We start from the raw sequence: 16,155 nt of genomic DNA on the forward strand, positions 1-16,155 counted from the left end.
CTTACGATGACAGGCTGAGAGCCATGGGGCTCTTTAGCCTGGAAAAGGGCAGGCTCGGGGTGACCTGATGGCCACCTATAAGTTTATTGGGGTGACCACCAGTTTCTGGGGGAACGTTTGTTCACCAGAGCGCCCTAAGGGATGATGAGGTCGAACAGTTATAAACTACTAGAAGACTGTTTCAGGCTGGACATAAGGACAAATTTCTTTACTGTCCAAGCCCCCAAGGTCTGGAACAGCCTGCCATCAAAGGTGGATCAAGCACCTACATGGAACACCGTCAAGGGTAAATTGGATGCTTATCTTGCTGGGATCCTATGGCCCCAGCTGACTTCCTGCCCTTCAGGCGGGTGGCTGGACTCAATGATCTTCTGAGGTCCCTTCCAACCCTAATGTCTATGAAATCTATTAAATCTGTAGCCCTACAAAAATACGGGCCTGGGCCTGCACGTATGTACAACTCCCTAGGCTGAAACATTACAAAGTTGCCTCAAAGGCATGTTCTCCAGCCAAGGGGCAATAGAAGGCTGCTCCTTAGCTCCCCCCATGCCAAACAGACTCACTGACTGATTAGCCTGCTCAGATGTTGGTGCCTAGGGTGGGAAGTAGTAGGGAGAACAGTATAGAACAGTAGTATCTAGCATGTTGGGGGCTTTAAATATCCCTCTCCTCTAGTGCAACACGTAACTCTGCACAAATTACATGTAGCAATACCTTTTGTAGTGCCACAAAAGAAGTTCTTTCTTATGCCAGATGTGTCATCTCTGTAGTGATACACACAGCCTGAACATGTGGACGCTCACTTTTTCTGGGCTATAAACCCATATATAGTGCTAAAACAAGTAATGTGGCTTAAAAACTAATTGGTTCAGAGAGGCATGTGCTTTCACAGGTGATAACTTATTGTGCACACAGCATAAAAAAACCAAGATGAAACTAAAGAAGCTCTAGTTCAGAGCCAGGACAAATCTGGCTCATGGTCTGAATGCAGCCCACCAGGCAATTTCATCTGGCCCACATGTGCCCACCAAGTAATTGTACCCCACCCAGCCCTTCCACTTATGAGGGTAAGACCAAGGTGACCTCACATACACCCACACCCGACATATCCTATTGTGCCTTGCTCCCACCCTCATACGTGGAAGGGCACAGCCCAGCCGGTGCACAGCTTCCAGGCAGGGCTGGTGGTGCCATTGCTGCAACCACTGGGGGGGCCTGCTTAGCTTTCCTGGTGTCCTTCTTGCTCTGGGCACCAGGTAGGGAAGCAGCATGGGTGGGGGAAGAGTGAGGACCTGCAGCTGGGTGGGAGTGCAGAGCATGGGGCTAGTGACATTGCAGAACCTGCACCAGGGGGCAGTGTTAGCATGCAGCTCAGGTGGGCAGGGTATGGGTGTGAAGGAGGTTGGGGACTGTGGGGACCCCCCACACACTACCCCATATGGCACACAGCCCCTGCCACCAGTGGCAGCAGCAGCAGCAGGTGGGGGCACTCAGAGCTTTCATGCCCAGTGCAGGTGCTACCACCAGTGGTGCAGAGCTTGTGCCAGCGCTGCACATGGAGGTGAGGAGTGCAGCCCAGCTGGCCCATCTGTCACGCAGGGCTCCCTGCGGTGCGCGTGCAGCTCCCACACTGAACTGGGGAGCTTTGCATGTTAAAGCTGGCTACCTTCACCACTCCTTGCTGCACAGGTCCTGTGACTCCACCAGAAGCGTAGGGAAGCCCTGGCCTCTGCTTCCCCACAGAGTCCTGAAATCTGCATGGCAGGAAGCGGCGAACACAGCTGGCTCCACACACCCGCAATCTCCCCCCACAACCTCCCCACACATACACCACCCACAAACACAGCCATACCTCCTCACAAACCTCCCACACCTCACCATAAACACCCCCACACAATATACAAGACAAAGAATTTATTTTTGAGCTCTTATGCAATCACCTCTATATACACACTACACAAACACATATCATACCAAAAATATTTTTTGAAATAAAATTAAAATATATTATAGTATGTGTTTGACTTTTGGTATGTGATTTGGTTTTCTTCCAGTTCCAAGATGGCAACACACCCTCTCAAAAGGAGTATTTCTGGTGGGCAAGGAAGGGACTTCCAGTGGTGAAGGTCAGGGGTGAGGGACAGGATTTCTGGTCCCAGGATGGCAACCTGGTGGCAGAGCACCTGTCAAGGGGCAGGGTGAGGCCCTCAACATCTCACCAAAACTCATTAAGTGGTCTTGCAGCCAAAATAATTGCCCACTCCGCACTCTAGTTCATAAATCCATGTGTTTCAGATCCTTCTAAAACAATTCTGTGTAAATTTCTGAATCCCTGTTCATACCTCAAAGTTATTGTTTTTCTTGTTATCTGTTTTTTAAAGTTTGGCAAGTGAGACATTTTTAGGTGTCAGGGTGAAAAAATACTTTTTTACATTAAAACTGAACTTCTGCTACTAAAAGATAAAACCTGTATGGAATTAACATAGACTTTCTTATTTTTTAAAAATTTAAGGACTGCAAAGTGGGAAGTTATGACAGAAAAAATCTTGCAATGGATTGGTCCATCTGCCTAACACAGAGTACAGAAGGGCAACAGCACAAGCCAAAAACAAAAGAAAGGTGTTTCATCTGATACATTTTTCAAGACTTTTTCACACTCTGATAAGGCAAAAGAGGTTTTTAAAGCTGCAAACTTGTTGTGGGTGTGGTCTTCAACTTTATGTAAACTTGCTGTGCTGGAAGAAGACTGGTGCAGATATACAATATTTACACTCAGGATAGATCTATTCTATTTATTTTTAATGCAGTTTTATAGAACAGGCTAGGAAATGCAAGCACTCTGGCCAAAAATCATTCACACTTAAAAAAAAAAATCTTAAGGTGACAATGAATTAGAGTCATATATTTTTCAGCACATCACAATCACTTATATTTCTGTTCTCCTTTTACCACAACGGACAATACATTTGAAAATCAGAGGTCTTCAATCTCCAAAAATTTATGAGGCAGTTACTCTATGAGGCAATTTATGAGGGTTATTCTAAAAAAAGATATTTCTGTATAACCATATACAGCTGTTCTACTGATTTTCATGAAAAAGTTTAAAATTCAGAACTGTAAATCTACAGTTGAAGCCATACATATTATCTCCCTTGACCATTATATTTATTGTTTTTATAATCTATTCATATTCATAATCAGCACAATAAGCTGCAATCTAGAAACAGCTTTCAATAACAGAGAACAGATAAGCAACTACTGAAGTATGAGACAAGAACAGCAAAGCTAAAGACTTTGTTGCCAGCACCATTGCTATTGTTGCCGAGTTATTAATTGTCTCTATTTGGTAGTCTGCAAGAACAAAGTTTACTTATCAAAGATAAGCAAACTGGCAGACAAAATTTAAAAACAGAGGTAGAAAGGGGAAGACAGAAAAGCTACACAAACTATGCTTAGACCACTGCAGCTTAAGTTTTTTTATGCATGGAGCCATGTTCACACAGTCCTTGAGCAGTGTGGCACTGATCCATATTGAGAACCTCTGGCTTCTTGTGTAATATAAATATTTAGATGTGGATTATACAGGATAACCCATAATGCATGATGTAAAACCAGACTACGCTTAACAGCACAGATGTTAAATACAGTAAAATTTAAAGGAGAACAGTTATATCAAAAGTTACAAGTTAGTATAATAAAGCCACTGTTCATATAACTGAGGGTTTGGGAAATCAAGAATAAGATAACTGAGGATGAATTGTAATAAATAAGTAAAATTCACTGGCACCATTCCATCTATGTTGAATATGGCTCTAGGAACAGAGGAATTCATCAGTCAGATGGAGCCACCATGCACACTCACATACCAAAAACAGTTCTATAAATTCATATTTATAATCTGTTGTTGTAAGTCCTTTTGCAGAGGACATACAACAACAGATCTTGCAAGCAATTTAGTGATGGACCAGTGAAGTGACATGACCATTAAGAGTAAAACTGAACAGGTACAATTATTACCAAAGGCAGAGCTTTGATTTTCAAGCCTGATTGCCAAATGCAAAATAAATTCCTTTCCTACAGTGCTGGACAGGGCAAGAGGGGCAGGATGCTGCCCAGGGCTAGTACAGACAGTCAAAAAGCCCAACGCTGAATTGATTCAGTCTTTGCAGGTTAGCCTAAGCTGCAAAGATTGAACCAATAAGCAAATGAATAGGCATTCAGGTTTTAGTGAGGAAATGCAGCCACATGCATGTAGTGGCTTAAGCCAGAAGTAAGGGGGCACTACAGCATGGCTGTCTGGCACATAGGCAGCATAGTCTGCATGTTCACTTCCTCTCCCTCCTGCCCCTGAGATCTCTGGGACTCGCAGTCCACAATCACAGCAGCAGAACTCTGCGGATTTGTTCATTACTTCTTCTTCCTGCTTCCAGGTGCCTCTGGGATTTGTAGTCCACAGTCACAGCCAGCACTAAGTAAACAGGGCAGGGCAGCTCTGTACTTGGTGAAAGGGAAGTTTAACCTCCCTCCATAGCTCTAGACCCCAGCTGGGGTTTGCCTGGGGGGCGGGACTAGTGAGTCAGCCCTCACTGCTTCACCTTGGAACAGAAGGCTGGGGCCAGCCCTGCTCTCTAGAGCAGGGGTCGGCAACCCCTGGTACATGTGCCAAGCGTGGCACGCGAGGCCATTTTGCTTGGCACACTGCAGCCAGCCCCGGCTCCGGCCATCTCAGGGCAGGCTGTGCTGCCCTGCTGTCCCCCCTGAGGTACACATGCAGTTGCCACCAGCACAGAGCTGACGCTGGAGCTGTGCAGCCCAGCGCAGTTGTTTGCACTCTGCCTGCTGTTTGCTGCAGCTGCCCAGAGCCCAGGCTGGCTAAAAGCAGCTGTGCCGGGCTCATCACCTCTGTGCTGGGAGCAGGGGAGAGACTGGGTCTGCACTGCCTCAGGCCCTTCTCCCACCGCCCGTTTCGAGGCATGCCAGCACGCACCAATGCGGAGCTGATGCCAGAGCCCGGCACAGCTGTTTCAAGCCTCCGGGCTGCAGCCGGCCCTGGCTCTGGAGAGCTGCTGCCAACCAAGATCCTGGGCTGCTCCCAGCAGGCAGCTGGGATGCTGCACGACCTGCTGGGAGCAGCCTGGGGTCCAGCAGCTACCCAGAGCCGGGGTAGCTGCTGGCAGCTACAGAGCCCGGACTGTGGGGTAGGGGCTTTGGGTGGGGGGCAAGGGGCAGCAGAGCATCCTGCCACGTACCCCTTGCCCTCATTTTTTCTGCCATGCTGGCACTCTGGCACCTTCCGAGGTAGGCATTGCGGTGTTTTTTGGTACTCTGGCCAAAAAACATTGCCTACCCATGCTCTAGAGCAAGTAGCATAGCCCAGCCCAGGGCTGCAAAACGCTGGGATGCTGGGGGACTCTAATTTAACTTGAACCAGGAAGGGATCTGGGACAGAAGTTTCAGAAACTAGTTTGACCTAAATCAATTAACTCTGATACTACTTTCAACTAGGTTTACCTTAAACCAGTTTCAGCCATTTTGAAACTGGTTTATGTGCATTGAACTTCTATTCTGATACAGGTTTAAACCAGTTTCTGATCACTTAACCTGGTTAATGTGCAGCTTCTGTCTGTAGCCCTCAGGAGAACAGGAACTACATGTTGGAGGACAGAGGTTGACAGAGAAGAACACCAAGATATTGTGCACCTCCTCAACCAACGAAAGCATATATTACAGTGTTGTGAAGCAAGATGTCCAAAGATATTTCCACCAACTGACCGTGAATTCCATGGACAATTCAGTGCTTGTGGAACCATCCTACCCCTTCTCTGCCTCCCAAACTGCCAGCAGAGCATACTCCTCTATTTTTATAATATGCTTTAATAAGTTTTGATAAGCTTCAATAATTCTTAACAAATATGACTGTTTTAATCTGTTGATAATTTGTTATTATTGCAGAGTAACACTGTTTTTTTTTAAAGTTATGATCTATTTACTGGGTCTTAAAAAACAGCATGTACCCTCCCAAACCCTCAGCTCCATCCCTACTGAATTCGTAACAGGGATTTACAAATCATTTAAAACCTGCATTCAGGTCAAGGACACAGAAAAAAGAATACTGCAATACTACTGCAAACTTCTAAAGTTATATCTTAAGGTCTCCCTCAGTTACAGAAGACTTTAAGGGGTTCTTGTAACTGCCCACATGATTTGAGGTTTCTACAGTAGCAGCCTTCTATCTTGCTTCTCCAGCCTATTGATAAGTAACACTCATTTTTCCACCCTACAAATATCAGGTAAAATACAACCATGTACCAATGACAAGAGGAATAGCTGATTCACTGAGATCCAGACTAACATGAAGCCTCGTGTGTTTTCAAACTACCACACATACAACACTCGCTTAACCAATTTTTATTTTGTTTTTAATCCAGGCACTCAGTTTCATTAAGAAAGGACGCAAAGCAGTCTTGGCCCCTCGGAATCACAACAAGCCTTGGAAGCCCCTAGTGTGAACATGCTACATCTTTTGCCAAGAGTACAGTGTTGGCATCTAATAACACATTAAAAATAATGTTCCACAAGAGACAACAATTCGTATAAGAAAACCTATGGTTTCTAATCTCAAAGGATAAAATCTTCAAAATCACCTTAGGAACTTAAGGTGCTTTTGAAAGTTTTACCCAATACCTCTATAACTATCTTTTTTCAAATTTGATTAATAAATATCATCCCCATGCTGCTACAGGAAGTGCTGGGCAGCAGTGGCGGGGAGAGGCCACTTTTCCTCCATGCTGAGCACATTTCTGCCCCACCGGTGCTGCTACTGCTACAGCTGCTCAGTGTGAGCAGGTAAGTCGGCAGCAGACATGGAACAGGTTGGGCCTGCACGCAGGTTCCTGCCAGTACCATAGTCTTGGAGCTAGCAGCTGCTGCTGCCTAGAAAGGCAGTCCAGCATGGAGGCACCCCAGCACCACTGCATGCCCACAGGGTGGCAGGACACACCACGGGTGGGCAGTGCGGAGCAGGCACAGGGACCGGATCATGGCTGCACATGCATCTGGTGGATCTGCTCTGGCAGGGGCGAGCCCAAAGCAGAAGCAGGATGCACTGGGGCTGTGCACTGCTGATGCTTGTGGGGAGATATGGCAGGGTGCATGGGCTCTTGGAAGTTGTGGGGTGGGTGCTGACCAGCTCTGGGGGGCATGCACAGGATGCTCCCATGCATACCTCAACATACCCACAAACCCCACAACTACACCCTCTCCCCACACAACCACAAACCCAACACCTACCAACACCCTCCACAGACCCCATACCACCCACACCTCTCTCTACATGTACCCCCCCACATACCCATAGGCCTCTGGGAGGAGCCCCACTCACTGTTACCTGCACACACCCCACCACACACACATACGCCCTCCTCCACGCACCCTACAACCCATACCCACCCACGCAAACCCCCATAAACACCCTCCAACAAGCCCCCCCACCAACATCCACACATACCCCCACACCACACATACACACATCCCCCAACAAACCCCATACCCCTGACCCTTCCACAACCCCACAATATACAACAGTAAGACAGTAGGGAAATGACTGGCTTGTTTAACAGTTCCAGACTTTTTTCCAAAGTTCATTAAATTTAGAATTTTAGTAACAATAGTGTAATTTTTTTTAGCTGTATTACACTTGTATGTATTTGCAATCTCAAAGACTTTTTTGGGAAAACTTCTGTCTCAGATGTATTGAAGCATTAAATTGGGTTGGCATATAACACCCACTGTATACAACAGTAAGACTTCATTTTGAGTTATTATACAATCACTTCTATTTACATGACACAAACATGCACAAATCAGGACAAAAATATCTTTTAAAATAAAATTAAAATATGTTATTGTAGATACTTGATTTTTAGTATACAATTTGTTTTTTTCCAGTTCCAAGATGGCAAACCCGCTTCCCAAAAGGAGTACTTCCAGGGCCAGGGCAGGGATTTCTGGTAGCAAAGGTCAGGGGCTAGGGGGCAGGACTTCTGGTCCCAAGATGACAACCAGGGGGCAGGGCTACCCTTGTGGCTCTCAACAGCTCACCAAAACTCGTTAAGTGGCCCTTTAGCCAAAATAATTGCCCACCCCTACTTTATGTCCATTTTTTCTCCAGGTAAAGAATAATATATTTAGTTACTAAGTGAATTAAAATAACTAATGCATTTAGACTTTTGAAATGTACTGCTTGTAAGCTAATTTATATTTATGCAAGAATTCATAGAGTTATTATAACTATGCTTACTATTTAATTATTTGTTACTGTTTGTTTTGAAGTAGTGAGCCCATCACAGACCGGGAAACTCTAGAAACTCATAACAAAATACAAAGTCTACGGTTCAAAGAACTATTATTTATCAACTGAAATAAATAGCAGCACTTTAGTATTATATTCTTTTGACAATGGATGCCCTGAATAGTAAGTGTGATTTTATTATCTCCCAATAGCATACTTGTTAATCTTTGCAGATTTTGTGAGTTTTAGGGAGCTAAAGCAAAGCCAACTGGCCAGTGTAAACTGAGTGAGCAGTTGAGTAGTTAAGTATCACCAGGCAGTAGGGAAATGACTGGCTTGTTTAACAGTTCCAGACTTTTTTCCAAAGTTCATTAAATTTAGAATTTTAGTAACAAAAGTGTAATTTTTTTTTTAGCTGAATTACACTTGTATGTATTTGCAACCTCAAAGACTTTTTTGGGAAAACTTCTGTCTCAGATGTATTGAAGCATTAAATTGGGTTGGCATATAACACCCACTGTAGAGTCCTGTTTTATTACTTCTTAATGAGGCCTATCAATATGAGGATTCCCTTCTGTAGATTTTAATCAAATATAGAAATTGTACAAGAATGAAGAGAGAGGGAAAAGGAGAAAAGTTGCATCTGAATGAGATGCAGAAGTAATGGAATGGAACAGAGGGGAAAAAAGAGGTTTTTATCCACAATGAAATTTTAAGCACTCCAACTTTTCTAGCCAATATCTAAGCATTCAGTTTTTCATGCAGGTAAAATAATTTAACTTTCCCTGCACCCTTCTCCACACTTCTCTCGGTTGTCATACACCTTCCCTTAATGCTCTTTCAGGCTTCTGATAACTTTCACCCTCCACTTGCACCCTTCATTTTAAAAGCAAGAAACACATCTCCATGGGGCTCTTCATAAACCTGTAGTCTCACACATGCAGTTCTTCTCAATCTGCAGATCTGCCAATCTGACACATGGCAAGCATATGGAACACTTGTACATTATTTAGATCTAGAGCAAAAGACCAGGAGACAAGATCTCCCAACACCTCCTATATCACAAGAAGCATCTCTGGATTCTAAGTACAAGGTCTTCCTTTGTTTCTTCAAGATTTTACTTTGCATTGGAAGAACAAATAGCCCATACCTGGAAAAATTCCTCATAATTGGAAGAAGTGAGGTTATCTACTGAACTATCTACCACCATAAGAAACTTGCTGCCCGAAATGTTATAGATTCTATAGAGGTTATTTTTGCTTCACATACAGCCCCAATCTAAGAGTTTAAAATGAACTCTACATTGCAATCTTTCAGTCTTGGCATGAGACTTCTGTGACTGTCACTACTATTAATTTCTCCTCACTTCTTTTGTTACAGACCATCTGTAAACTAGGGTGGGGATTCCAGGGCCTACATCTTCAGTGGTGGAGGATAAAAGAGAATTATGCAGCTCACCAAGGGAGTAGTCTGTCATGAATCAAGATACAGGGCCCCCTAAAACATTACTGCTTTCATTAGCCTATGAGGATAGACCATCAAAACAGATCCCCCACTCCAACAAGAAAAATGAATCTCAACCCCAACGCATAAGAGAAAACAGTCCATTATACAGGCTAAGTTCAAACTACCTAATTTTCCATCCCACTCTGGTAACTGGATTCAAAGTGAGACCAGCTGCAGCAGCTAAAAACAGGAACTCCTTAAGATAGGCTCAAGCTTGTTATGGTAACCAGGAAATCCTTTGCCTGAAGTGGCCACATACAAGCTATCTCTGAATTTTCAATGTCCCTGTAAAGGAAGAACATGGTTCAAAGTGACTCAGCAGTGCAAAAAGGCACCATGTAAAGGAAAACCAGTGGCACCTGAATCCCATTCCAGAGCTCACATACTAAATGGATGCATCCTGGTGTTGGGGCTCAGGCTGCAATGCCTACATTGCTTGCTTGGGCCAATCCCAAGCTGTGTTGCAAGTGGCGGCTGCTCAGGCTGGCATCACGGTTTGACTTAGCCTGGATGGGTGAGGTGCCTCTGTTCAATCAGGCATGGGGCGGGGGGGCACGGACCAGCCCTGCATCATTTATCTTGCCTGTGGGACCAGATTAATTTGACACCCTGGCCTAGAAAATGATGCCAAGAGATCAGGTATGTGGGCTGAACATAGGTCTCTTAATGTGTTTCAGATTTTTAGTACCTTTTATATTTTGGGTGAGTCAGTTTCTCTGTTCCCTGGCATCATTAAGTAGGGATCAGGAGGAAAGCAGGAGGTAACATAGCTATGTGGGTAATATCCAATCTAAAGTGTAGAAAATTAACCTCTTAAAAATGGATTTGATAGGATGTGTCCATTTAGTATGAGAGTTCTGGAATGAGACTCAGGTGACACTGGTTTTCCTTTACCCAACCTGGCCCCATGGATGGAAGGGGGCATGGCCCAGTCCCAACCTGACTTCAAATCAAGATGTAATACGGGGCATGGCCTGGCCCTGATCTGGCTGCTCAGGCGGAGGGGGTGTGGCCTAGACCCATGGGGAGAAGTGGGCATGGCCCATGGATCTTGGGAATTTGGTAGCAGGGAGGGTGGCAGTATTAACTGCCACTGTCTCCCATCATAAAACTTCCTAACCCATGGGGAGCACAATAGCCTAGATGTCACAGCTCTGCAGGCCAGACTGAGCACCCCTGGTCTAGGCCATAGCTCCAGGTACCAGGAAGTGGCAAAAAACCCTAATACAGTCAACTCCAAGGAAAAACAAACAAAATACTGAACTGTAGGGTGCACCCACCTTTAAGCAAAGCACTTCTATGTCACTTTTTTTTCATGGAAAATGAGGATTAGGACTTTCTGCAGTCTGGAAAAAATACTTCCTTCCCAAATGCAATCAAAGAACTGTCTGCCCCATACAGTAAGCTGGAAATAAAGTCTCATAAAATTGTCTCTGCTGCTGCTTTTTTATTTATGGACGCTTGTTCTTTTACCCATATCAGCCCTTACTTTTGGGGCAAGGGGAAATCTTGGCCTTTAAAGCAATAAACTCTCTATTTTTACTAAGCTGAGTTTTGAAGTCAAGAGTCTTCCCAAAAGGCACTATCATATTTCTGAGAGAAATAACAGGTGATGTCATATCCCTCTATCACTGCAACAAATGTGACCAGCTGTGGCGGTAGAGGCTGCCTGAAATGAAATGAGGGACTTTCCTGCTGACATGCTTCAAAGACCTGAGTCCTAAGGGCCTTGACTAAGGCACTCATTGCATATATGGTCTCTCTAAATCTCCCACTATAAAATCATTGGTGCCCTGGTGAGAGGAGAGGAGAGAAGAGTTCTTGTACACTTACCCAAGTCCTTGGCCTCTTTTCCCAGACTACCAAGGATGCTAATTGTAACTGATATTCAAAATGAGCTTCATTAAAACCATTTAATTATTGGAAAAAAAGGTTGTCGCACAGATGTTATAATTACAATGCAAGAAACAAATGTGCAGCTGACTGCATAACAAAAGGCAGGTATTTTGAAGAAGAATGTATTGCATTTGATAGGTTTTCCAAGGCCACCAACAATTCGTTTCTATCAATGCAAATTTTCCATTAGAAATGTTTCTGGGACAGAGAGTAGTACAGGCATTCAGTTTACAACTGCACCCTCTCCCCTGTAACTTGTCCTTCATCAAACCAGGGTGATCCTGGTCTGAGGGTAGTTGGGAGGTGAAGGGGAAGGGGCAACGGCTGCTCCAGTCCTCTCATTTCCAAGGGGGCTAAAGCAGTGGGACAAAGCCTCCACACATACCTCACACTATGGTCACAAGCTACTCCTTCATCTGGTGCCCAGGAGCTGAGTGGACTGAGCAGCGCAGCAAAGACCCTGCCCACTGTTCACACTGGGGACAATAGCCTGAGGAATGGGCAGGGAACAGTGGGTGGATGCTCCTCCTCTCCCTTCCTAGTTTATGGGAGGAGCAGGAGCTCCCATAAACCCCCATGCCTTCTCCAGACTTAGGTCTAGGGAAGGCAAAGAAGCCTTTCTTCACCATTCAACTGCTTCCAAAACTGGGAGAGGGCAAACATCACCTGCTCCCCTCAGATTACCAAAACAGGGGTGACCCCAGTCTCAGAAGATGCAGAAAACATTTTCCTGCTGCTCAACTCCTCCTGATCCCCAGAAGGAGTCAAGCAGCAGATAAGCATTTAGGCATTCTTCTCCTGGGAGAAACTGTGAACACTTGCACACATGGTTTCTACCAGGAGACCTCTGCTTCTCTCAGTAGCTACATAACTTCTTATTTGGCATAAGTCTATCCTATCCATGCAGCGGTCCAATAAAATATATCACCCACAAAAATCCTTGTCTCTTGCATATTTCCTGGACCACCATGGCTACAACATCATTCCAACACTACCAACTGGAAACGATAGTCAGTCTTTAATAACCATGGCAATATTTAAACAAATGTCCTATGGACTGGATCCTTTAAATTTTTATCAAACTACCTTATAATGGTAATACTTCACACACACATACCATTTTTCATTTTTACAGAGCACCTGACAATTTAGATAACAAATACCAGAAAAATAACAAGTAAAAGAATTTTAAGAAACTTTAAAAAAATTTAAAAAGATTAACACCAAATAATTCCAAGTCAAAACTGGCTTCTTCCCATTCATTCAGTATAACAGCACTTACTAGTGTCACAATAATTTATTTTGAACATTTACCTCCAATTTTATTCAAATAGGAAGGATTTCATGTATCTGTCACCCCTGAAACAAAGACAGGAATATATGGAAAACTTGTAAACTACCCCCTACCCTCAACACACTTGTCAATTAATGAACAAGAACCGCTAAAAACCATTTTTATATTTAAATCTTCTCGGTGCTTTTTTCTTCTTTCAAACACCATGGAGGTAGAGCAAGGATTTTCTGCTACATTTAGTTGGGAGCAAATTTTTAAAAGAAGTTATAAACCCCTGAACAAAATTTATCAAGGCCATGTCAACCCTTCCATGAATTCAGCAGTGCAAAATGTGCCACTCTATATTGTTGGTAAAATGAATGGATTTCTCCTCTGGCTGGGAAATTCTCAAGAAGCATCTTGTCTCCCACATAAAAGGGTTATTTATTATAGCAGTTAATACAGTCAGGAAACAACGTCATGGCCTCATGCTAAAAAAAAAAAAAGTCAGCATCAAAACAAAGCCTGGCCCCTTTGCAAGTGAGCTCATGGCACTTCTCACTCCATTTCTGTTTTATAGTATGTTGCTAATTCCCCTCCTCCCCTAACTTTTCACAAAAGTATGTTGCAGCAGCCAATATGTGGCACAGCTTAAGTGCTTACTTGCTCTCTTTCCCCTCCTCCCCAAATTTCCACAGAACACATGGTTTTAATTATATACTGTATTATACACAAACGCCACACGAGAAGGCTGTGGGAGCTGAACTTGCAGCCACACTATCCAGCCTGAAGGATTTCTGTTAAGAGATGGACAAGCCTTGGCAGGGCTGGGAGGGGGGTGAGTGACAATCTGAATATCCGGCTTCTGCTTACTGAGAAAAAAAATTGGAACAACAAGGGGTGGGGGGAGGGAGACAGGGAGGTGCATCTTACACAGGCCTATTTGCTGTGCATTGGGAATGCAGGCCAGTGCCAACCAAGTAGAGCTAAAAGTCCACCCTTCATATGGGGGCCACTAAGTGCACATCAAGTGATTACAGAGGACAACTAAAGAAGAAAACAGGGATGGAAGTGAAGGTTCAAAAGGAGCACGGCAAGGGGCGGGGGTTAAATTTTATTTAAGTTTTCCGTATTCCAAGCCAAATTAGCCAAAACAAATTCCAAATCTAAGTTAGTCCAAAACCATAAGTGGCCCTACTACTGGCAAACATCCTCCACCCCCATCTGGGGCTTCAGATGTCTCCAAAACCTTTGGTGGGCACCCTACTTGTAGGCCCAAGCCTGGAGGCCTGGGGTTTGAACCCCCCACAAGTTTTGCTTGCCCTTAGCCATAAGGTCCCAGGAGCAAGCTAGGGAGGGGTCTCCCATTTCCATAAAGTGGGCATAAAGCCAAGGTTAACTATGCATTACCTATGCAGGTACTATCCCATGCCAGCAGAGCCGTCTTCCCCAGGTGCAACTAGGAAGCCAAGCACACCACACAGCATCCACTGGCCCAAGGGGCTGGCCCATAGGACAACAGCCCCACAGTTGCCAGGAGACCCCAGGCCAGAGCCCCCCTCCTGTTCCAGCCGATCTCTAGTGTGTCCCATGCAGGATGACGACTGTCCTGTCACTGAGTGACAGCACATACTCTCCTGCCTCTTTCCTATAGTCCCCTCAGCTGCTTGGCACCAGCACCTTGGCAGGTCCCTACTGCTCTTGTTTTCTCTCCGACCTGACTTCTTCCCTCCCACCGCCAGCCGCGCCAGGGGCAGGGAGGTGGCTCCCGCCACCCGCCTCACCCCACACACAAAATCCCTTCCTAGGAGCTGCCACGGGCAGAAAGGCTCCGGCGATGCTTTGTCCCAGGAAACAGAGCAACCCCCCGGCAAAAGGCGCACGGGACAGAAGGGAAAAACCCTTCTCGGGGTGGACTGAGCTGGCCGGGGGTGGCGGGAGAGGCGCCTCGCAGCCAGGGAAAGGGACCCCCCCCACCGGCGCCACAGCTCCAGCTCCCTTCGTGCGGGCAGCGAGTGGGGCATGGCCGGGCACTGCCTGCGCTTCCCGCTCCGCTGCCGGCACGTCCCACGCGCCTTCCCGCACGTGGGCGCACGCACACCGGTCCGCCCCGACGCGGGTGCACGCCCCGCCCCGGCCCGCACCTTTTGCTGAGCGGCCGGACCCGCACGGCCACCTTGACATTCGCCATGTCCCGCCTCAGCCCGAAGGAGAGAAGCCGCCGCCCTCGCCCCGGCTCCGCATCCCAGCCCCGCAGCGCCCCTGGGAGGGGAGTCGCCTCGCCGCCCTCGCCCCGGCTCCGCATCCCAGCCCCGCAGCGCCCCTGGGAGGGGAGGGGCGTCCCCGCCCGGCCCCGGAGGAGGAGGACCCTGGCGCGCCCCGCCCGAGGGGAGGGGGTTGCTGCTGCGCTCGCGCCGGGGACGCCGCACTTACTTGCAACCCAATAGACCCCCACCTCCCTTCCCCGAGCCTCTAAGCCCCTTGCCCTTCCTTAGGTTCCCGGGGAACCGGGCACAGGCCTACTTGTGACCTTTCAAAACACGGGCACGGCCCACCCAGTTTCTTACTAGTCTCCCTCAGACGGGGAGGCTACAGGGAAAGGGGCCAACAGATGCAGTCTAAAAGAGGTGCTGGGGGGGAGGGGGCTGACCCCCCCATAAGAGACGAGAGCCTCCCCATAAGATCTGAAAATCAAACCTGGGGGCTCCAGTCCATGGGATTGCTCCATCACTTAGGTGGACTTGTTGATCAATGAACTGGTTTAACTTAGTGTTAAACTCCACCCAAGGGTCAAAACATAATTCCAACCCTGAACAGATTCCCGGGGACAGGAGGCCAAGGCGCTGGCGAGCAGGCATCCAGCTCTCAAGTTGCAGCCGCAGCTTGGTTCTGATAAGATTCAAGGACTGTTGTCGATGGCAGTTTGTCTTGAACCAGCTGTATAGTTGGGAGACATGGAGGCAAGCTTTGAGGTACCAAGTACCTTTTCTCAAGTCATAACTATACTGTTGGTGCAATAAAAAAAAATTATCACCCATAAACATCTTTGCCTTTTGCATTTTACCTGGACCATGGCTGCCAACCAGGGGTGGATCTAGGATTTTACAAATGGAGGGGTGCAGGTGATGAGGGGCATCATCACCTATAACCCAACACATATTTTTTCCTCAGGCAAGAAAGAAACCAGAGG

The 16,155-nt window shown here is 46.3% G+C and overlaps 1 protein-coding gene across 1 annotated transcript in view; it reads right to left on the bottom strand.

Moving 5' to 3' along the window:
• The window catches only part of STARD9 (StAR related lipid transfer domain containing 9), a 211,932-nt gene extending 196,701 nt beyond the window's left edge, over nucleotides 1–15,231 (bottom strand). The window contains exon 1 of the mRNA XM_019551344.1: nucleotides 15,110–15,231. Within this exon, the coding sequence (XP_019406889.1) occupies nucleotides 15,110–15,156 (47 nt within the window). The 5' untranslated portion in view covers nucleotides 15,157–15,231. The remainder of the gene's footprint in view (nucleotides 1–15,109) is intronic.
• Nucleotides 15,232–16,155: the final 924 nt, after the last annotated feature.

Source organism: Crocodylus porosus, unplaced genomic scaffold, assembly GCF_001723895.1.
Source record: "Crocodylus porosus isolate Cpor-Errol unplaced genomic scaffold, CroPor_comp1, whole genome shotgun sequence".
In the NCBI taxonomy this organism is placed as follows: Eukaryota; Metazoa; Chordata; order Crocodylia; family Crocodylidae; genus Crocodylus; species Crocodylus porosus.